The 22,389-nt window shown below is 57.3% G+C and overlaps 2 protein-coding genes across 2 annotated transcripts; both read left to right on the top strand.

Moving 5' to 3' along the window:
* Positions 1 to 375: 375 nt before the first annotated feature.
* CASQ1 (calsequestrin 1) lies at positions 376 to 8,899 on the top strand (the record flags this gene model as incomplete). Its single annotated transcript, XM_084249344.1, has 11 exons — positions 376 to 636; positions 2,070 to 2,154; positions 2,858 to 2,958; positions 3,194 to 3,305; positions 3,746 to 3,819; positions 4,164 to 4,294; positions 5,729 to 5,774; positions 6,136 to 6,190; positions 6,387 to 6,487; positions 7,150 to 7,224; positions 8,272 to 8,899. 11 exons carry the CDS (start codon positions 376 to 378, stop codon positions 8,413 to 8,415), a joined length of 1,185 nt encoding a protein of 394 aa, XP_084105470.1. The 3' UTR covers positions 8,416 to 8,899.
* Positions 8,900 to 12,557: 3,658 nt separating this feature from the next.
* Positions 12,558 to 18,788, top strand: PEA15 (proliferation and apoptosis adaptor protein 15). Its single transcript, XM_084251527.1, has 4 exons — positions 12,558 to 12,633; positions 17,241 to 17,415; positions 18,242 to 18,397; positions 18,539 to 18,788. Exons 2-4 carry the CDS (start codon positions 17,244 to 17,246, stop codon positions 18,601 to 18,603), a joined length of 393 nt encoding a protein of 130 aa, XP_084107653.1. The 5' UTR covers positions 12,558 to 12,633; positions 17,241 to 17,243; the 3' UTR covers positions 18,604 to 18,788.
* Positions 18,789 to 22,389: the final 3,601 nt, after the last annotated feature.

Below are 22,389 nucleotides of genomic sequence, written 5' to 3'. Positions count from 1 at the left end.
GGTGAGGGGTGTGGGAGTTGAGAGGGCTGAGGCCTTGCAGAGCTGTCCTGGCCTCAGAAGGTTATCTGTCTCTCCTGCCAACCCTGAGACATATTTAGACAGGGCCAGGTGGGGCCGAGGGTGCCAGTGTCGGGCAGCTCCGGTTCCCTCCCCACCCCCGCCCCAGTCCGCCTCCTGACCCTTTTCCTCTTGGCCCTGTCGGCAGTTTCCCTAGGACCCAGCAGTGCCCTCCAACCACTGCTCTGGGCTGTTCCCCACCCCACCCCCAACTTGAGCCCCTAACTCGGGACCTTGGGGCCCTCCCTGCTGCAGCCCACTCCTCTGGACCAGAAGAGCCACCCCAGACCCGCTCCCACCACGTGTGCTGCAGGCAGGATGGGGGCCAGGGCCAGGCCAGGGCTGCAGCTGGTGCTGCTAGTGCTGCTGGTGCTGGGGACACCCCAGTCAGGGGTGCAGGGGGAGGAAGGGCTGGACTTTCCTGCGTACGATGGTGTGGACCGCGTGGTGAATGTCAACGCGAAGAACTACAAGAATATATTCAAGAAGTATGAGGTGATGGCACTGCTCTACCACGAGCCGCCCGAGGATGACAAGGCCTCCCAGAGACAGTTTGAGATGGAGGAGCTGATTCTAGAGGTGAGTGGGGTCTGTGGGCCTGCAGGATACCTGAACCCGGCCCTGAAATCCCTCCTACACCCCAGACAGATCTTCCAGGAGGCCTGGGTCAAGGGGCATCTGATGACAGAACGCAGCACCATGTGGCCTTAGCTAAGTCTGGAACCAGAGTGCCACCAAGTTTCCCAAGCTTCCCAATATCGGGGGGAGGTGCGATGGGGGGGTCTCTGAGGCTGGCAGTAATAGGTGTGGTTGCATCTGGAGGGGGCAAAGGAGGGAAAAGGAGGTTCTTTAGGGGAAATAGGACTGGAGCATGTTGCACTTCCAGACCTACTTTTGTGGTCACTTTAGGGGCCACTTCACCGAAGCTGTATAAACTTATTTGAGATTCACATCTGATTTGCACGTCATGTATGTAACAGAGACCACCACACTCCCATCTACCCCAGGCCCCACCTCCCCGTAGTGCCCCCCTGCCCCACTGGATCCAGCTGACACCCAGACTGGAAAGCTCTGTGGCTGAAGGAGGCTTCAGACACCTCCCCACCTCCACCTGTGGGAAGACCCCTCACCCCTGAGCTGACTTCAGGCCCAAGGAGAGAGGGGTTGTCAGAGTGATTAGGAGACATGGCCACCCCCACCCCCCAGTGTTATCATCTCTGTCCATGCTCAGGCACTCCTTCTCCTGCTGGGGGCACACATGGGCCCCAGCTTGCTCTGAGTTTGGAGGTTCAAAGGATCTCATTTCTCTGCACCCTTGCAGGAACTGGAACCCGCCCTGGACTAATGAGCTGAGTATTTTTATACTGCATGCTCAGCATCCCCGGCCACACACCTGCCACCAGCCTTCCTGTCCTGAGCGCCCAGCCGTCTGTGCTGGGTGGGCAAGGCAGTGAATGCAGGGACACTGCAAGGAACAGCTGGGGTAGAGCGAAGGGGATTCTGCCAGGGGAGAAGCAGGGCCTGGCCTTCTCACCTCTGGTCTGCCTGTCTCTTCCTTGGAGGCAACCTCTGGCCCTAGTGTTCTCCACTCCCCAGTAAAACCCCCACCACTTCCCTGCCCTCCAAAATTCTTGCCACTGGGCATCACTTGGAAGAACCCGGGGACTTACAACATTATGCCCACCCTGAGCGCAGCCTTGGACCACAGTGGAGTGTAGGACTGGGCCTGAGCAGAGAAGGGCCCAGGCCCTCAGAAGGCAGAGCCAGGACCTTACACAGAGTATCTTGAAGTTCAGTGTAATAAACACATTGTAGGTGAACAATGTTCTGGGATTAAAAGTGAATGAAAGATCAAATGCATGGGTTGTAGGGAAAGTAGAGATGCCCTGCATCCCAGCGCAGGGTCAAGGTCAACTCCTGTCCCCTGCATCCCAAGGGACTCAACCTGGAAGCTTGAGGTGAGAAGTGGGTTACCAAGAACTGCAGGGTTTTAACCCTGACCCTTTCTCCAGCTGGCGGCCCAAGTCCTGGAAGACAAGGGTATTGGCTTCGGACTCGTGGACTCTGAGAAGGATGCGGCCGTAGCCAAGAAGCTGGGTAAGGGAGGGATGGGGGGGGGGGCGGTGGCAGGAGTGCTGGGGAGACCTCCCTTCCCTGGAGGACTGGTGCCTTGCAGGCTAGGCTGGGCTGGGGCCCCTGTGCGCTACTGGGAAAGCAGGGAGAAAATACCGAAAGAGGGAGGATTAAGGCCGGGGCCTCCCCTTTATTCCTCATAGAAACTCATTCTCCAATACCAGAGAGAGGTGGGGTGGCCTAAAAACAGGGCTGAGGGCTGACAGGCCCCTGCGCCACTGCCCTTCCGCCCAGTGCCATAGCCACCGCCTCCAGGGGGCAGCACCCGCTGCAAGCAGCCCTGGGTGGGGGAGGGGCCGGGATGAAGTCAGTGGTCAGGAATAGCCAAGCCCTGAGGGCTGCACTGGAAACTGGCCCTCAGAGGAGGCAACAGGAACACCCGAACATCCGAATCCTAGTCTCAGCTGTGTCAGGCAGAGCGTGAGAGGAACTTTCTAGAGCCTGTATCTCCCCACGCTCTCCCTGAACACCCTAGCTGATCCAGCTTCTCTCCAGAGAGCCCTGGGACCAGGTTAGCCAACAGGGCAGGGTCCAGGCACAGAAAGCGGGGCTTCAGGGCAGGAGGGCCAGGAGGGGAGGAGGGGCATGAGATGGATGCGCCTGAGGCACACCCTTGGATCTGAGGGGAAGCTGAGGTCACAGCTCACCTCTGCTCCCCACCCCGCAGGACTAACGGAAGAGGACAGCATTTATATCTTTAAGGGAGATGAAGTCATCGAGTATGATGGAGAGCTTGCTGCTGACACCCTGGTGGAGTTTCTGCTCGATGTGAGCGTCCCTCAGACCATGCGGGCTTGTGGCGATTTCACACCCACCCAGATCAGCCCAGCCTTCCCGGGACACCCCAGTGAATGCACACACATGCACACACATGCACACACACGCACACACATGCCATCAACAGCTTTTCTTCCCTTCCCCAACCCTCCTTATCCCAGTCCCTCCCCCGCCTCTCCCCTGGGGGCTTATAAATTGATACTAACCCCTGGCCCCCTGCCCCCAGGTCCTGGAGGACCCCGTGGAGATGATTGAAGGGGACAAAGAGCTTCAGGCCTTTGAAAACATCGAGGATGAGAACAAGCTCATCGGTTACTTCAAGAACAAAGACTCAGAGCGTGGGTGACACTCCTATTGCGATGTTCTGCCCTGAACCCCATTTTGCCCCCTCCTGCCCCTCCTCAGATGCTCAGCATCTGTCCTAAGTCCTCTCCCGTAGTTGGCTCCATCCAAGGCTCCACCTCTCTGCACCTGGGGTCTTTAGACAGGCCCTCAGCATCCCACCCTCTCCCATTATAGGGCCTCCAATATTGCACACTCCCCGACTGGTCCCCCAGCATTCTGTGACCCCCCAGTCAAGTCCCCCCCATTCTATCCCTCCCTCCCAACAGCCCTTCTGGGATTCTGTATTCTGTACGCCCAGCCCAAAGTAACCCCCAGAGGGTGGAAGAGTAGGTCTCAGAACAAATCCATCTTCCAAAAAAGAACTGGGTAGGGAAGGACAGAGGGGTGATTCTCAGGGGCTCTGGTCCCCGAGACTGACTCTGCACCCCTACAGATTACAAAGCCTTCGAGGACGCCGCAGAGGAGTTCCATCCCTATATCCCCTTCTTCGCCACATTTGACAGCAAGGTTGTCTGCTTCCCACCACTCCCTCAGCTGCCTCCAGCCCCTTCCCAGAGCCCATGGGTCTGCCCTCCCCCCCACACACAACATTCCCCAGTTGCTCAGGTCGCCCTGTTCCCAGTTAAGTATCTAACCCACCCTCCCAGTCCACCAAAGCCCAGACCAGCAAAGACATTTGTCTGTCACCAGAAGTGACAAGCGGTCTGTTCCTTCCTATTGTCTGCCCCCTAAAACCCTGCTTCTCACCATGACCCCCTGTCCCTGTCCCCACACCCCTGCCCAAGGTGGCAAAGAGCAGACCCTGCTGACCCCACAACCCCTCCCCCTCCACCTGCCCCCGCCCCCTCAAGGTGGCAAAGAAGCTGACCCTAAAAATGAATGAAATTGACTTCTATGAAGCCTTCATGGATGAGCCCGTGACCATCCCAGACAAGCCCAACAGTGTGGAGGAAATCGTCAGCTTTGTGGAGGAGCACAGGAGGTGGGCCACAGGAGGCGGGGCCCCAGGAGGTGGGAGCACAGTTGGGAGCAGAGGCAGTGGGGCCACAGCAGGTGGGAGCAGAGGAGGTGGGGCCACAGCAGGTGGGAGCACAGGAGGTGGGGCCACAGCAGGTAGGAGCAGAGGAGGTGGGAGCGCAGGTGGGAGCAGAGGAGGTGGGGACCACAGGAGGTGGGAGCACAGCAGGTGGGAGCACATGTGGGAGCAGAGGAGGTGGGAGCACAGGTGGGAGCAGAGGAGGTGGGGACCACAGGAGGTGGGAGCACAGCAGATGGGAGCACAGGTGGGAGCAGAGGAGGTGGGAGCACAGGTGGGAGCAGAGGAGGTGGGGCCACAGCAGGTGAGAGCACAGGAGGTGGGAGCATAGGTGGGAGCACAGGAGGTGGGGACCACAGGAGGTGGGAGCACAGGAGGTAGGAGCACAGGTGGGACCACAGGAGGTGGGAGCAGAGGAGGTGGGCGCACAGGTGGGAGCAGAGGAGGTGGGAGCACAGGAGGTGGAAGCACAGGAGGTGGGAGCACAGGAGGTAGGAGCACAGGTGGGAGCACAGGAGGTGGGAGCACAGGAGGTGGGAGCACAGGTGGGAGCACACAGGTGAGAACACATAGGCGATGAGAGCACAGAGGCTGGGAGCACTGGGAGTGGCAGGGGCAGTGAGAGGAATGCCCCTCCTGGAGCAGAACCCTGGCTGTGACAGCGGTGGGGGCTGGAGTGACTCTGGAGAAACTGGAGCTCACTAACATGTGTCCCGCTGCGACACTGCACGCTGGCTGGTAGCCCTGCCCACATGGTGGGGTTGCTGCCATGTTGGCCTGAGTGCTGGGGCTGGCCAAGAACCGCAGGTGCTTCTGTCTCTGTTGTCACATCGAATCCTCCTGACATCGGTTAAAGAGGGTCGTAAGTGTCAGAACTGGTTCCCCTGGGACCTGGCCTGCGTTCTTCCTCGCACGATACCCTACACCAGGGGTTCTCGACAGAGTGGGGGAGTGGTGGGGTGGGGAGATTCCTGCCCTCCAGGGCATAACTGCAATGTGTGAAGACATTTTCGTGTGGAGGTGTAGTATTTAGTGGGCAGGGACTGGGGTGCTGCTAGACCGCCTACACAGACCCCCAGTGCCTAGTGCACTCATACGCACCTGTACTCAGAACAAATGAGAGGAAGGATGAGTGAGTGAATGAGTGCACACCTGCCTGGCTCTCTCCAGTCCGCTGGCTGCCCTCGCTGTCCCACTGCACTAACCACACAGTGGCCTGGACCTGGTGCCTGGAGCTCAGATTTTGCCGGCTGGCTCTTCTCTGGGCTACAAGTGGCCTGTGTCCTGGATGCGGCCCAGAAGGGGCCTCTGTAGTGGAGCCCCTCTGGAGAGGGGCACATCCTTCTCGCCCCCAGAATGGTGACTCTCTGTCTCTTCTAGATCAACCCTGAGGAAACTGAAGCCTGAGAGTATGTATGAGACCTGGGTGAGTGTCCCTGGATGGGCCAGAGCCTTGGGCAGCAGGGGTGGCTGCAGACTCACGTTCCAGAAGCTTCTCCTCATGCTCAGCTTGAAGGAGAGACATCACCCCACAAAATTTGAGGCTGTCACACATACTTTCATGAAGATGACAAGGGAGGAGCCCCAAACTCTGGGGCCAAAGGGTTTGCAGAGGAGGTGTGGAAGCTCGGGGGGGACACTGAAGGGGCAGTGCCACTTGGAGACAGGTCACTCCACAGTAATATACCGCATCCAGAAACAAATTCACAAACTTGAGGGTCAAGGAGGATTGAGGGTAGTTTGGGGGCCTTTGCTTCTGGAGCGTCATTAAGGCCTGTCCCCCCCAGGAGGATGACATGGACGGAATCCACATTGTGGCCTTTGCTGAGGAAGCAGATCCTGGTGAGCAGGGAGGCTGGATGGGGGAGCACTGGTGACAAGGGAGATGGGCCTCACCGGAGGGATTCAGGGGCATTCACAGGTGCCCCTGCCTAGACTCAGGTTGTGGGGAGTCGTGGGGGGAAACGGGCTCTGGCACCTCTGGTGTCCCCTCCTAGATGGCTACGGAGCTCACCCTTGCCATGGTGTCCCCTCCTAGATGGCTATGAGTTCTTAGAGACCCTCAAGGCCGTGGCCCAGGACAACACTGACAACCCTGATCTGAGCATTGTCTGGATCGACCCTGATGACTTCCCTCTGGTGAGAGGCTCACTTGGGCACTGCTGTCCTTGGGACAGGGAGGGACCTGACTCACCGAGGTGGAGCTGGCTTTAGGGTCCCTGCCCTGCTTATGCCCAGGGCACTGTGGGCAGGGAGGGCACACCGAGACAGGAGCAGGGTGCAACCTGAATCGCATGCACATTAACGGCACAGGGAGCCCAGGTGCCCTGGGCTGGCTCCTTCTAGAGAAATCCAGAGTTTGGGGAGCAGGTGGGCCTATTAGCCTGCATGTGGGTACACACAACCAGACATATGGCGTTGTTCCCTGCTGCATCCCATCACTCAGAGCACCCATTGCGGAGTCACTGAATGAACACGAAATGCAAGTGGCCACTACTCGCATTAACTGCCTGGGCGAGAGAGAATGTGGGGCCAGGAGAAGACTTGCTCCAAATCACAGGGCCCCTTGGTAGCAGATCCCCTCTTCAGAAGAGGGGTTTCCTACCTAGTTTTCCTCAGTGAGGGGAGGCAGCGGCCCAGCTGACACTCCCTTTGCTTTCCCTTTGGGATTTTGGCTTGTCAACTGCTGAGCAATCCCCAAGTGCTGAGCCCTGCAGCTGGACTGTCGCTCCCTTGCTCCTGGGCTGACCCCACACTCGCGACCCTGCATGCCACTGAGCTGCCCTGTGGTCTCTCTGCAGCTGGTTCCATATTGGGAGAAGACATTCGACATCGACCTGTCAGCCCCCCAAATCGGAGTCGTTAATGTCACCGATGTGAGTGTCCTTCCCTCATACCCACTGATCCTAACTCTGCTCCCGGCATGGCCAGCTCCCCTCAACTTCAAGCCCTTCCCAGAGGACCTGGACCTGCCCCCTCCAGGGCTGAGGGGGGGAGAGGTTCACCCCAAACACAAGCCTCCATGTGCTGGAATGGCTGCTCATTCTCCAAAGTCCAGCTCAAACCTCACCTCCACGAGGTCCCTCCTGGTCTCCCATTTGGAATCATTTCCTTCATAGCACCCCCACAGTCCACTGGCACTGAGGACACACTCTTAATGGCTTTTCATGTCTACCTCGTCCTAGATCAAATTTTCTGAGGGTAGAGCTCTTGTTCACACACAGCAGGTGCTTCAAAGGTGTTTGTTGAGTTAAACTGAGTAAGTCATAGTCTCTGCTTTCAAATAATTCTCAGTGTAACTGGGGAGACAGGAATTCCATTAACTATAGGGCCCAATCTGATAAACTCGATAATAGAGATACAAATAAAATGTTCACAAGGCGCAGAAGTCAAAGTGACTTCTGCTGGAGAGAACAGAGTGCGGTTCCAAGGAGTGGCATGTAATGTGGACACCGCACAGAATTCTGCAGGTGAACGCAATGAGAAATCACTTGCAGATTGATGGAAAAGTCAGCGCGCACTGTCAAAAGCAGGGAAATGAATACAGGGTTGGGAACAGGCAACTTGTTTTTTATGGCCCAAGTCTCAAGATGTCTGCAGGCTGCGCTGGAGACGGGAGACCTGAAAGCCCAGACAGAGCGGCCCTGACTTGACTGTCCAGGCCACGAGGAGCCACAGTGGTTTGCAGAGGGACAGAGAGGTCTGCTAGGAAGCTGCTCCTGCCAGGTGCAGAGTATAGGACAGAAGGAAGAAGGCAGACTTGCCCATCCAGTTGTTTTTTCCCTCCTGCTATTGCTGTTCCAACCTGACCCTCCTCTGGACCATTCCTTGGCTGTTGGCAGAAGCAGGAGAGGAACAGAGGGGACGTGGGAGGATACACAGGGGAGAGGGGCTCACTTCTGTCCTGTCCTACCGTGTCCCAGGCGGACAGCATATGGATGGAGATGGACAATGAGGAGGACCTGCCCTCAGCGGATGAGCTGGAGGACTGGCTGGAGGACGTGCTGGAAGGCGAGATCAACACAGAGGATGACGATGACGATGATGACGATGATGATGACGACTAGCTGCCGCGTGGAATCTCCAGAGCCACCTGCCATCCTCTCACCCTCTTGCTTCCCAGCCTATCTTCAGTTCCTCCAGGCTCCCTGGCTTGTTTCCTGCCACAGGGCCCTGTGGGGTCCCCCGGGATCCTCCAGCTGTTGAGGGAAGAAGCCCCTTCCCTCCACATCAGTCCAGCCATCTCCCAACAGCTGTTTCCTATTGCACACGCCCACACCCGTGATTGCTTGTCCATCACCCCCCCACATTCTTTCTGGTGCTTTTCCTCTTGCCATATCTTTGGGCCCATTTCACTTGGATTCCCTCCACATGTGCAAACCCTCCTGCCCCTCGAACCCCGTCCTTCTGTCTGTCCTACCCTGAAGGGAGGGAGGCCCTGTGTTTGGGGCTGTGTCTCCGCAATCTCTTATTAATGTATTTGGGTCAAAAGAGAGGCCTCAATAAAGGATCTGGGGCAGCGTGAGCAAGTGTCTGTGGAGGAGGTCTCGCCCCGGGCAGGAGGGAGCAGCAAGGATGAGGTCTAGATGGTCATGCTTGCTCAGGACCATGAGAGGGAGGGAGAGGAGGGCTCCCTTGCCTGCTTATGCTGGAAAAGCCTGGATTATTTATCTGCTTCCAGTCAACAAGCCTTTTCTGAACACATGGTGTTTGTCCAGCAGCGCTGGCGTGCTCAGGGAGGACAGGCAGTGCTGGGACTATCCCTGCTATCGGGCTGATTAACCTCCCTGGGAAGTCAAGGCAAGCACACTAAATGCTTGAAAGAAGACACAAAGCAAAATGTAACTAGGTGATGAGTGCCAACAGCACCCTCCCTTGCAGCTCTTACGTGAACTTCAGGATAGGCCCCAAGAACACTTCCTCTGGCAGGCCTTCCCAGGCCCTCCCACAGCTCCCACTCCAGGTTCTGCTGCTCTCCACACCCCTGCCTTCAGTCCCAGCACGCTCCCTTCAATGATGTCTCCATTCCCAACCTGTCTCCCCCCCCCCCCCCGGGCGGTGCCCTTGAAGGCAGGAACCCAAGGCCTTTTCTCTGTGTCCCTGGCACTGGGCACACACAAAGTAGTCCCTATTAGGTGTCTGTTAAAAGGAGAAACAAACAGAAATGCACTAAGGTCAGAGTGAGCTTTGATGGTCTCATAATGGAAGGGGGCATTTTCTAGGCCATATATTAAGAGCAGGATTTGATGTGTGTGGAGGGGGTGGGCTATAGGGGTGGGGGAAGGGACATTCCAGTTGATGGAAACATCAAAAACACTGGCAGAATGTGAGTCACATTTGGGACACAGAGCAGACCAGAGAGGCAAGAAGAGAGGTCCCAGTTTAGTTGCCAGTTTGTCTCCAGGAAAGGAACAGGCCGCATAGGGGTTGCAGAGGTGTTTGAATTTCATCCAGCTGTTATGGGCAGGGTGGGGAAGGGAGGAGAGGTGATGGAGACACAGAGGGAGGTTGCCCACTCTGATTGTCAGAGACCAATAGAATAAACACAGGGACACTGGGAGAACACCAACCCAGCTGGTGTCTGGGAAAAGGACAGGAGACATTCAAGCAATTGGAGTCACAGACCTGGACCCTGAAGGAGTGCCCAGCAGGAAGGATCAAATTCTGTCCAGCAGGCCTAGGTGGGGGTAAGAATGAAAGAGTTGGAGCGGGGAGCAGGCCCTGAAGACACCTGAAACAGGTATCAGTTTTTGTGGGTCAGGGATATGAACCTTCATGGGAGACCCTAAAGATTTTTTTTTAAATTTATTTATTTATTTATACAAGCACTGGGTATAGTCAGAAGCGTGGAGGGTGAGAGAATTCACCAGAGCCAGAGCGGGGAGCAGAGCAGGCAGAAGGACCAAGGTACACTGCTGAGGGGAGCAGCGGGCGGCAGGAGAGGTCTGCGCGCCATGTGGGACCCTCCTCTGGTGAGGGTGACGGGGGAGCAGCCGGGGATCGAACCGGTGCCGCAGAGGCTGCAGGCAGCTTCCCAACCCAGCGCTCAACCGCTGCGCTACCGGGGAGGCCTGAGACCCTAAAGATTTTGAAGTATGGGAGAATGAGACCTGAGGCTGGGGAGTCTCACCTTCTCCGGACAAACCAGAAGGTGATCTGAGAGGGAGGGCGCACCCAGAGAGCAGAGAGCCTGTGTTCCTCCAGTGTGCGTGCTCTGACAGAAGTCTAACAGGGCGCGTGTGCTGTCCAGCACTGGTGGGAGGAAGGTCCCGATCTGAGCAACATCTCCCACTTTTTAAGCATCATCTGTGCTAGTCCCTGGAGAAACCCCCTGTAGGACAGACACTGGCATCCCCATGGAAACAGCAAGGATAGGGCTCAGAGGCATAACCGGGCCAGGAAAGGAGTAGAGCCAGCATGAAGCCAAGGCCCACACTTGTCACCTCTGGAAGACCTGAGAATCTCAAAAATGGGTGAGCGGAATCATTTTCTTACCTACCACCCAGAACAAAGGCAGATGAGTGCTACTATGAAAGGGGCAGCCAGGACACAAGTGGGACAGGATGAAGAGCAAAGAGAAGAGCAAAGCAGCGGTAGCCTGCGCCTCTGCTAGGGCAGTGCACGCTCAAGGAAAATGAAGTCACGCAGGCTTCCTGGGAAGTTTCTGCCAGGCTGGAGAGGAGGCGAGTATAGCCAGGCATTCCCGAGCCGGCACAGGCACGAGTGAAGCTCAGGCCTCTTCCAGGGCCAGACTCCGCCAGAGTCCAGGCAGGACCCCTGGGGCAGAAAAAAACGGATGCTTCCCCAGTGCTTCCTTCCTTCTTTCATTCTGTCTGAGAATCTGGGGAGGAAAGTCCCTGGGGAGGAGGGGAAGGGAGAGCGCCCTGCCAGGCCTGGGCAGAGGGGCACAGCTGCAGACAGCAGCGCGGTTTTGCACGTTGTCTATATTTGCACGCTGAGCTCATTGATGTACTTCCCCCCCCCCACCCCCCGAGAAATAAAATTACATCATGATGGGGGGAAGGCAGGAGGGCAGTACATCTGAGAAAGGTGAGAAGTGCTGGGGTTGGCATCACCCCGAGAGAGGTCAGGTGCTGCTGGGCTCAGGCGGGCGCGGAGGCCCTGCTGTGTGGCCCTCACCACCCGCCCCTCTTCTTCCCACAGCCTCCAGCCCGCGAGAAGGGGGAGGTTTCCGAGCACCAAAACCGCAGCGGAGAGGACCCGAGGCCGAGCCGCCCAAACCCCGAATCTCTTGCCCTCCGGGGGTCCCACCCAGCGGTCACGGAAGGGTCCCAGGCAGTGGGGGAGCCCGCAGGGGGCACCCGCTGGAAACCGGCCCCGCGGCCCCGGGGCCGCAGCGGCGCCGCGCCGGCCCCTCCGGAGCCTTCCAGAAGCCCCCGCCCCGCCCCGCTCGCCCCTCCCGCCCCTCCCCGGCTCTGACGTCGCGGCCGCGGGCGGGGGGTGCTGGGCTCGGCGGAAGCGGCGGCGGGAGGCGGCTCCGGACGCTTCGGACCCGGGACGGCGGAGCGCCGCGCCCAGAGCGCAGCGGGCGGTGAGGGCCGGGGCCCGGGGCTGGGGGCCCGGCGGGAGGGGAGGAGGAGACGGCGGACTTCGAGCCCGGGAGTAGGTCCGGGGTCCCGGCTCCCAGGGGCGTCCGTCCTGATGGGGGCGGCTGACCCCCGGGTCCGCCCTGTCCGTGCGCCCCGTGCCGCGTGGCGAGGGCCGCCGGGTCTGCTGGGGGGCGGGCTGGGCGTGAGACCCGAGCCTGGGAGGCTGGCGGGGGACAGAGCCCGCTCCCGCCCACCCCTCCCCCGCCCCCTGCCTGGTACCTGCCCGGGCGCCGTCCCGGCCACCAGGTGCCCCGGGGCCCTGGCCTTGCCACCTGGGTCGGTGGGCAGGCCGCGGGCGCCAGCACCCAGGGAGGAGTGGGGAGCCGGGGGAGGAGAGGAGCCCTGAACGTAAGCTCCCATTAGTTTCACACAACAGTGTCAGACCTGATGGGGACACACACCTACAAGACAGCACACACACCGTGACACACGCCCATGTGACTTACACACGCCGTCTGGCACACAGCAAATCACAGCCGCTCCGCACTCCCTGCCACCCCCGCCTCACCCTTGCTCCCCGCTGTCTGCTGGAGGAGCATCTCAACTGTCCCCAAGCCCACCCTGGGTTCTGGGCGTCTTCTCAGCCCTGGGCTTCAGATTGCGGCTCTTTGGAACAGTGGGAAGAGACAGGAGACAAGCCTGGTGTGGCTCCGGGACAGGGGACAGGATTTGAGGGTGAGTGAGGCTGGCGCTTACACTGGGGGTTCGTGGGGAGAGCAGGGATGTTGGGTGGCCTCTCTTGCTGGATCTGTCAGAGCTCAGGGCGCTGGGAGTGGCGCTTTCCTGGGTTCCGAGTAGCCAAGGGATGGAGGTGGGGGTGGAAGAAAGAGAGAAACATGAAGAATGAGTATGAGTCAGCTGAGGATGGAGCCCAAGTCAGAGGGAATGAGGGGAATGTGTGTGAGAGGGAGCTGGACATCGCAGAGGGACGGGGGAGAGGGATGTGCGTGCGGGAGGTGGACAAACGAGGGGACAGAGACGCAGGGGGCTGGGAGTGAGGACAGAGGTGGTCAGAAGAGGACCCAGTGCAGAGGCGTGGACAGCAGGGGCTCAGAAATCAGGGAGGTGCCAATGGACTAGGTGGCGAGACCCCAGGGAATCAAGAAAGGCGCTGAATATGTGGGTTTTCTCTCCGGGTGTCTGGCCAGAGTGTCCAGGCGATTAGCTTGAACTGCTCTCTCCCCTTTGTGGTTAAACACGCCAGTGGGGACCGTGCCAGAGATCCCGCAGCTGCCCCGCGTCCCGCTTCCTCACTTCCTGACACCTGTGCCCATGTGTGCTGGGCGTGAGGCAGGCCAGGCTCCCGCGCTGCCCTGGCCCCCGTCACGCGGTGGTGGACATCAGTGATCCAGCCGTCAGGCCCTTCCTCCAAACTCACCCTGACTTCACAGCAGGGACGCTTCCTCCAGAGGAGTAGCTCTGAGAACTCAGGAGGCTTTGAGGCACAGCCCCAGAATCTGAGCACTCCCAGTACCACCCTCTTTAGTGAGATACAAGTCCACTGAAAGGAGAGGGAGAGAGGAAATGGCCGAGGAAGAGACAGAGTGGGAGATACCGGAGCAGCAGTGGCCCAGGTCCCGTGGCCTCCTCGCCATTGGGCAGCGCTCCCTGCCTCCCCCACCCAACGCCAGGTGTCTACCTCCTGGCCCCTAGGTTCTGCTTTCTTCCCTCCCACTGTGGGCTGAAGGCTCAGTCTTGCCCGCCTTCTGGGGCCCATTTTGCATTTTGGTCTGAATATTTTGAGGCCAGGTGTCCTGCTCCCCTTATTCCGAGGCTGACTCTGTAGACCCTCTTCTTCCTTCGTTACAGGACTAAGATACTCCCATCCCCCCCCCCCCCCCCCCCCCCGTCTGAATAGAAGCTAAGGAAAGAAGTCAACTGAGTGACGGCAAAGGAATGATTAGGGCAGCCTGCCAGGCTGCTTCAGTTGGGGGCCCACCTAAAACTGACGTTGACCCAGAACTCTCCCTTCCCACTGTGTCCTGGGCCATCCCTCCACAACTCCAAGTAACAGGGCAAATAGACTTGAGAGCCCCTCCTGCCCATGGCAGCACCCCCAGATCTGTGTGGCTGCAACAGATGGGAGGACAGGAGGGGCTGCAGCCCCCAATCCTGGCTAGCCTCTTAACCTGCTGAGGCTTTGGAAGCCAGGGAGGGAGAGGGATCATCATGGATTTGAGTCAGATGCACAGAAATTCTCTTGATGCTGCTGCCTCCTCCACAGGTGGTTCTCCCTCTGTAACCCCTGTAGCACTCCCCTGACTGCTCCCTCTCCTGAGTGCTTCCCTGCATCCTCTGGAGGTTGGGCCTTTGTCTGGGGCGGGCCTGGAAGAAGGGAGGAAGGAAGGAAGGTGTGAGGTGGCTCCAGCCAGGCACTGAATGGTCTGGGAGGGAAGGGCTGGCTTCCTGGCTGCCTTGGCAGTCCCGGTTCCGGCCCTGGTATCCTGTCCTGAGAATGGCCTCCACCCAGGGCTGCAGTGACCCGGCCGCCCTGATTCAGGGATCAGGAGGGCCCTTCAGAGCAAAAGGGTGTGAGGGGGTCCCATAGGAACCCCCCCAGGGAGTGACAGGAGGGTGCAGGAGCCTCACTTCTGTTGGACTGCCATGGCCAGAACCCCTGTGCATAGTGGTTGTTGAGTGAGACTTGAGAGCCTTGTAAGGCGATTCCACCTCCTTGAACCCGGAAATTCCCCCTAAACTCTCCCGCCCTGGCCCTGGCTCTGGCCAGCCACAGCAGCCAGGCCCAGGCAAACGGGTCTCTCCAGGGAGGAGCATAGGCCACGCCTGTCCCTTCTGTCGTCTTACTCACCACTCCTCACCCCTCCGGTCTGGCAGTGTCATTGTCCTGGAGACTGGGGGGTGGGTGGGGGGGGGTGGGGGGAACCGCCCAGAACTGGGGTTGCCATGGTAACAGCTGAGCTGAGGCTGCAGCCTCCTCCTCTGGACTCTGGGGCTGCCCCTCCCCCCCCAGGGTCTCTTCCCTCCTGCCAGTGTTCTCCCCTGACAGGCACTCTGCTCCCACCCCCAGCACTCTCTGTTCCTTGTCTCTCACCCGTCCTGGTCTTTGGATGTGGCCTGTGGTTCTGTGCCTCTTACACACTCAGCTGGTTCAGACAGACACACGGCCAGTGCTGAAGCACACGATCCATGACCAGAATGTGGTCACACACCCACAGATGTACATACACAGGGATCAGCATGCGCACAGATCTTGGCACCTGTATTCTCCCCAGAAATGTCCCTCCCCATCTCTCAGGGGCCTCCTTGTGTGTTTCACTCTCAGAAGGCTCCTGCCCACCGCCCTCAGGCTTGTGGGTGGGTATCGCACACACAAACCCCTTCCGCCTACCTCCCCTGGAAGTCTGTTTTAGTTTCAGAACCTGAATCTTCACTCCTGCCAGGAGAGACACACACATTTGCACACACGTGCACGTGCACACTTAACTCCCACAGGCTCTGTTTACACTCTCCCAAGTGAAAGCAGGGCAGGGCGACCCCGAATTCTGAATTCGGTTCCGTTTTCCAGGGCAGGATCGGTTGCAGTTCTCATCCCTAGGCTGGGGCTTCTTGGCTCCCTCACATGCTGCCTTTCCCTTCGACTCTCCTCACACCCCTCTGTTATTAACCCCATCTCAGGAGCCTCCTGTCATCCATCACCCCCATTCTGTCCTCGGATGGTCCGTGGAGGAGTGCTGGGCTCCACAGCCTGCTGCTGTGACCTAGATTTCAAGGCAGAGTCGGCTCCTAGTGCTGACAGGCCGAGAGCATTGTTCCTGGCCCCGCCTGACGGGGCCTCCCCTGGGCCTTTCTGTCTGCCTGCACCTGGGGTGCAACCCAGAGTGCCTACAAGTGCCTGTTTCTCATGGGGGTCATGCTGGCCCTGCTGCCAGGCTCATTGTGTTCGTGTCACGGTGCCTGCCACCAAGGGAGTCTGGTTTGTTCGGGTCCAAGTAGGGGGCTGAGAAAGGGGACTTTGTAGTCCACGCCGTTTACTATGTAGTGGCCGTGCCTCTCTGCCTGGCCGTGCCCCCTGCACACATGCCAGAAATAAGGAAAACGATGTCAACTTGCCCCCTTCCATCTGCCACATTCCCAGCCCACTCTTGGGGTGATTTGCAGGCAGCTCAGTCCCAGACCACCTAGTTCCTTGGTCTAGCTAGTGGTTATGATATAATTTACTTTTGTAAATGCTTCACTTTTCTCATTGTAGAAGAATTATATACTCATTGTGGGGGAAAGCCCCTTTTAAAAACTCACCGTTAGATTTTGAAAAATTATCAAATCTGGTAAGTTCTCTGTCCGATCTGACCACCTTCCTCCTGTCTTAGCCACAGTTCTATCACAGCAGATGGAGGGGGGGCGGTGACGGGGGTGCTCACCTAAGAGCTTCCTCAGAGAGGAGAGGGGTGAAGTCCTGGTGAGAACTTGCCTTGCCCAGCCCTCTTTGGGGGTTCACGCTGAAGCTGGTGCCAGCGGATATTGCTGCCAGCAGGAGTGGCAGCCCCTTCCTGTCAGACTCCCCAAACTGCATCTAAACCCCTTCCCTGCCACCCAGCCTGCCTGGGAACTGGGCAGGGGGCCAGAGCCAGCCGCTTGGTATTCTTGGGCGCGGGGGCAGCGAGCACAGCACAAAGGCAAGGACAGAGGGCTATGTGGAGGCCCACTAGCAAGCAGGGGAGAAAAGGGGCTCCACAAAGACCGGGGTGGCCCATGGTTTCCCTCTCCCTGTGCCCACCCCCCCCCCCATGTTCAAGTGATTGAATACAGGTCCAGCGGAGGGGCTGGGGACATTAGAGCAGGCATCCTTCCAAAATGAGTCATCAGTGGGGTGTGGGGAGATGAAGCAAGGGACCCCCTTTACTCTGGGGCAAAGAGCTACAACACAGGCCCTGACAGCCCTCCAGTCCCTCTCACTAGTCCCTGGCCCTGTTATGGAGTTTTGGGTTTTGTTTTTTTTTTTTTTTTTTTTTTTGACAGGGAGGGGCTGCTGGTGGGTGGGGCAATCCTGGGGGGACTTGGAAACTGCGGGTGAGAAAGTCGGGAGCAGGTTACTATGGTAACCGCCTCCTCAGTAAGGGGAGTTGTTGCCAGGGTGACTGTTAGAGGGAGAACCAAGGAGGAGGATGGGGGAAGGAGGTGTGGCTGTTACGCCAGGCTCCGCCCTGGCCCGTGTCCTAGGGTCCAGGGTCCGTGACGCTCCTACCTCCATGTTGTAGGCACGCAGGGCCAGGCAGAGGGTGCGTGGTCCCCACCACTTAGCCCCACTCCCCTTATCCCCCCAGGCCATGGCCGAGTACGGGACCCTCCTGCAGGACCTGACCAACAACATCACCCTGGAGGATCTGGAGCAGCTCAAGTCGGCCTGCAAGGAGGACATCCCGAGCGAAAAGAGTGAGGAGATCACCACTGGCAGTGCCTGGTTCAGCTTCCTGGAGAGCCACAACAAGCTGGACAAAGGTGGGACAGGTGGCCCGCTGTTCACACTGCACCCCTCCCTGACTGGCAGGGGCTCAGGGGCGTGGGCTTGTCTTCGCTGTGCCCCTGAGTATGAAGTATTACTCAGACTCTCCTGTGCGGTATCACGTAGAAAGTAGAACATGAAAATAGAAGTGGTAACACTCCAGATAAAACCAAGACGTCTAACATTTCCTTACCCACCGTCAGAGACCACTGCTCTGGGAGGGCCTCTAGGGAGTCGTTTAAGGTGATCCAAGAGGCAGTGGAATGTCCCTGAGGAGGGGAGCTGGGCAGGACAGCAGGGGGGCAGCATGGGGTGAAGTGGGGCCTGGCCAGGCAGCCGGTGTGTGCAGAAGCAGCTGGAAGGAAAAGTGGAGACTGCTGGGGAGTGCAGTGATTTGACGGGTGTGGGAGATACTAACTTCACTGCTGTGAGAGCAGGGGGCTGGGCTGGAGGATAGTGAGGAGACTCCTGCTAGTCACAGGGGCAGCCAGGGAAAAAGTCCCATGTCTGACCGGGAAATTTTTTTGTTGCTTACTTGGCGGGGGCGGGGGATTTAGGATGGTTATTCTGTCCTCCTCTCACCCTGGGTGGGACCTGCTGTTTCCCTCAAATGCCTTTTTAAACCCATGCTCTGGGAAGAGCACGGCCCTACCACCCCTTCCTGGGACGGCCCTCTGTACTGTCGCTGCCTTCCTCTTTCCTGGCTAGCAGCGCCTCTTCTTCCAGTCACCCGCAGCCCTACAGATGGTCCTCAACACGCCCTGGTAGAGCAGGGCTACCGGCCTCCACAACACTCTGACCCTCTCCTGCCTTCCTCCCCAGACAACCTCTCCTACATTGAGCACATCTTCGAGATCTCCCGCCGCCCCGACCTCCTCACCATGGTGGTGGACTACAGAACCCGCGTTCTGAAGATCTCAGAGGAGGATGAGCTGGACACCAAGCTCACCCGCATTCCCAGTGCCAAGAAATACAAAGGTAAGCGCGCTCTGCTCACTCCTTCTCGTTTCCCATGGGTTGTCCTTGAAGGACTTGAATTGGGGAGAATGGAGGCCCATGTTCTGTGGGCCTGTCTGGGGTCTCCTGGCTGCTCCCTGGACACACCCCCTTTCCCCCCAGACATTATCCGGCAGCCCTCTGAGGAAGAGATCATCAAATTGGCTCCTCCACCGAAGAAAGCCTGAGCAAGGGGGAGGAAGAGAAGGTTGGACCTTCATCGGACCACTCCCTTCCCCCATCCTCCATGGGAGGGGTCAAGGGAACCCCCCCACCTACCCATTTACTAACCTGGTCCTAACCCCTTACTGTGCGCGTGTGTGCGTGTGCGCACGCTCTGGCTGTTTGTCTTTATGTCTAGCTCATCTAGTTCCTCCTCGTGAGGGGATGGGGGTCAGGGGCTGGGGATGGCCTAGTTTTCCACTCTGGGGGAAGGGGGAGGCACGCTCCTCCAACTTCCCTTTCCTCCACTCTTTCCCCCCCCACACACACCTCTGAAGTGTGGGAGCAGAAAAGGACCTGGATTTCCCTCCATGGAGGCGCCCAGGTGGGGTGAGGATAGAGAGAGGAGGTGCATCTTATGAAAAGCAGTGAGGGGAAGTGGAGAGGCTCCCCCACCCCCACCCCAGGGACTAAGAAAAGCCAGGGCAGGCTCAGTGTTTGCACCATGCTGGATGGGCTGAGGAGTTGGCTTCCAGCTCTTCCTCAGGTTGGAGTTCCCTTTGTGCCCCTTGCAAAGGCCTAGAATGAGTGTGAACCAGGGATCTAAGAGGACATTGGGATCCTTTCCTGGCCCCGAAGTTCAAGCCCCACAAGCACCCAGCACCCAGCATTAGACGCCATCCTCCTATTCTGGGACTGCATTGGGAGCACGCCCCCCTGGGCCTGAGGTGGGCCGAGGGCATGTTCTGTGGTTCTTCTTTCCACTCCTTTATTCCTGCTCAGACTGTTGCCCGTGCTGACCCTGAACCCAGGGAGGCTGGGGAGGAGATTCTTGGGTTTTAACTGCAGTCCTGCCCCTACTACAGGGTCCCAGCATGGTTACTGCAGGTACCTTCTTTCCCCTGGTCTAGAACACACCAAGCAAGCAAGAAGGGAAGAAGTGAACTAGTGTTTTCCTTTGCACTGATCCCCAATTCATCCCAGGAGGGGACTTGGTAACCCCTCTCCCTCAATACCCTGGCGCCTTGGGCTTATGAACGCCTCCTAGCCAAATCAGTGACCCCAGCCTCCTGCCTGTCCCAAGACGCCCTTCCCCACCTTGACCGTGCTAACTGTGTGTACATATATATTCTACATATATGTATATTAAACCCGCACTGCCATGTCTGCCCTTTTTTGTGGTGTCTCGCATTAACTGTCTAGGTCAGAGCAGGGGTGGGGAGGGAGGCCACAGTTAAGGGACCGGCACAAATTGCTATGTAGTCAAGATAAAACATTTTTTAAGCTCAAATTGACGTGGAATCTGAGACTACTCAGAGAAAGTCTAAGGAACTTTTAGGATATGGGTTACTTTCAGGAGCAAGGGTTGGGGGTGGGGCAGCGGGCTGTTTGGAGAGGGAAGCAGCACACTCCAATCCCAGCCAGCCCACCTGCCCTTCCCTCTGGCCAATGCGGACACCTGCCTTAACACACACCTTGAGCGCTCCAGCTTTGCCTTAAAGGACCTTTGCAGCCCTGCCTGGCTTCTCCCTCAGGGAGAGAGATCCTTGTGGAATTAGGAGGGGGTGAAAGAGCTGAATTGTCCTTTCAGTCAGAATGTGCTTTGCTGGGGGAGGCAGGGAGAGGAGAAGAGGAAGGAAGAGTAGGATCCTTCCTTGGGAGAAGGGAGAGGGAGAAGGGAGAAAGGAGAGGGAGAAGGGGGACAGGATCGTTTTCAGCAGTCCGGGAATTTCTCTGTAAGGCAAAATCTCAAGACTAACCCATTCCCCCAGCCCCCCATACTGTTGTGAGATGCCCCGTTCCTGTGCTCCTGTCTGCAGTGTGCACGGCCTTGTTCTAACCCTGGAATAAAGGTGACTGATTATACTGACTGACTCTAGACTAATTTCTGTGAATGACCAGGATTTTGAGCCTTCGAATGACTGGGAAGGGAGGGGAGCAATATTCATACCCCACCCCCCCAAATCCCTCACTGCAGCACAGAAAATAGGCCAGGAAAGTACTCCTAATACTATCTCTCCCCCCTTCCCAACCTCCTAAGTGTTACTGAGCAGTGGAAGCCTCTTCCGCAGTGGAAATCCAGACTGGCCCTTCTGATACTAATCCAGGTGGAGTGAGGCCAGGGCCAGGCCCCAACAGTGGGAAGAGCCAACCAGCTTGTCATGAATGAGTGCCTGTATCATGAGAGAGCAGAAGTCAGGAGAGAAAAAAAGAAAAGAAAACTTTACTGAGAAACACACAACAAACTGCAGAGTGCATGGTCTCAGCTTGCACCATCATTCATCACCATGGGACACACCAGCCGCTGTTACCACACTCCCTACCTAGGGTACAGGCGGCAGCACTGAGAACTGCTAGGAGGACCAGGAGGGGGGTGAGTCTGGGATCCTTTTGCTCTTCCCCTCCTTCTTGGCCTAGTAGTAGAATCAGACTATTCCAGGATGCAGAATTCCTGGTTGGGGGGTGAGGGGGGTGCACAGGATATACCAGCAAAAGCATATAAAGGCAAGAGCTCAATGGGGACTTAGATATTCAGTAGCCAGTGCTAAGACAGCCACCTCCATCTATCCTCACATGAATGATTCGTCCCCCAATCCCAGGATATCAAAAGGTGGACAAAGTGAAAAGTAAAACCCAAGAAGCCACCCCTTCACTTTTCCATTAGGAAGGGAGTTGGTATGGAGATGAAGGCTCAAGAACCAAGCATGTCACAGCCCACTAGGAGGGACCCTTCCTTAAGTCATAGTTCAGTCAACCTGTGGGAACCTCATGGATTCAAAAACAGGAAGCTGAGGCAGAGTTGGGAGTAATTTCCTGCTTGTCCCAGCCTGAAAAAAAGGCAGAAAGCAACAAGAGGCAGAACCGAGGGGCCGCCTACAAGCAGAGGTAAGCCCCACTGGCTGAGGATCATACATGGAGGGTGGGTGGATCCTAGGTGTCACCTCACAGCATTACTCTCACACTCCTGGAAGTCCCTTTATTGCATTCATAGAGAATATATAGTTATTTAAACTTTGACAATAATTTTAACATGATACATCCAAGTTTGACTTGCTTTTTAATATATTTATAGATATAAAATTAGGCCTCTAACAGTGATAGAACAGGGAGATTACTGCCATCAAACAACTTTTTTTAGAGTAACAGAAGAGGTCACACATCCTATTCTTGCTCCACCTTTGCCCCTCCCCCCACCTCTGTCACCAGATCCTTAGGGTGACAGATAGTGAGGAGAGTGAAGGACAATCAAGTGCAAAATATTGTGAGAAGCACAGAGAATATGGGGTGGGAGGGAAAGTGAAGTGTGGGTGGTCAGGGGTGCTCTAAGGGCTTCCCAGAAAAAAAGGATTCTGGGATGGGGCTGTTCAGGGGGGAAATAAACAATGAAACTGTCATAGATTTTCTTTTTAAAATAAAGGGGAAAAAAAGTCAAAAACCTAAACCAAAGAGAGAGTGGATGTCTACTGACCCACTCTCGCCCCTTGGTACTGAACAGTCAGTTGTCCCCCCACCCTCCCCACCCCAGAAGCCAGGAAGATTAAAGAAAAGGAAACCCCATTCTCTACCCCAAACCAGTTAACAAAATAGGTTCCCCCACCCCCAAAAAAAGGCTCTGGGGAGAGGCCATTTCTGCTGGGTCCTATGCACCTCTCCTGGAACCCACTCTGGGCCTGGCACTCTCTGTGGCTTTGCTCCCTGTTTTGTCCTTCTCCTGGGAGTCTTTCTTTTATCTAAAGCAAAAAGTCCAAAGTGCATTTCTGCTGCATGTAGGGGCCTGAGACAGGAAAAAGCTGCCCAGGCAGGATGGGGTG

Source organism: Talpa europaea (assembly GCF_964194135.1).
Source record: "Talpa europaea genome assembly, chromosome: 12".
NCBI lineage: Eukaryota > Metazoa > Chordata > Mammalia > Eulipotyphla > Talpidae > Talpa > Talpa europaea.
The sequence above is the reverse complement of the archived record's forward strand: the minus strand, read 5'-3'. Positions and strand labels throughout refer to the sequence as shown.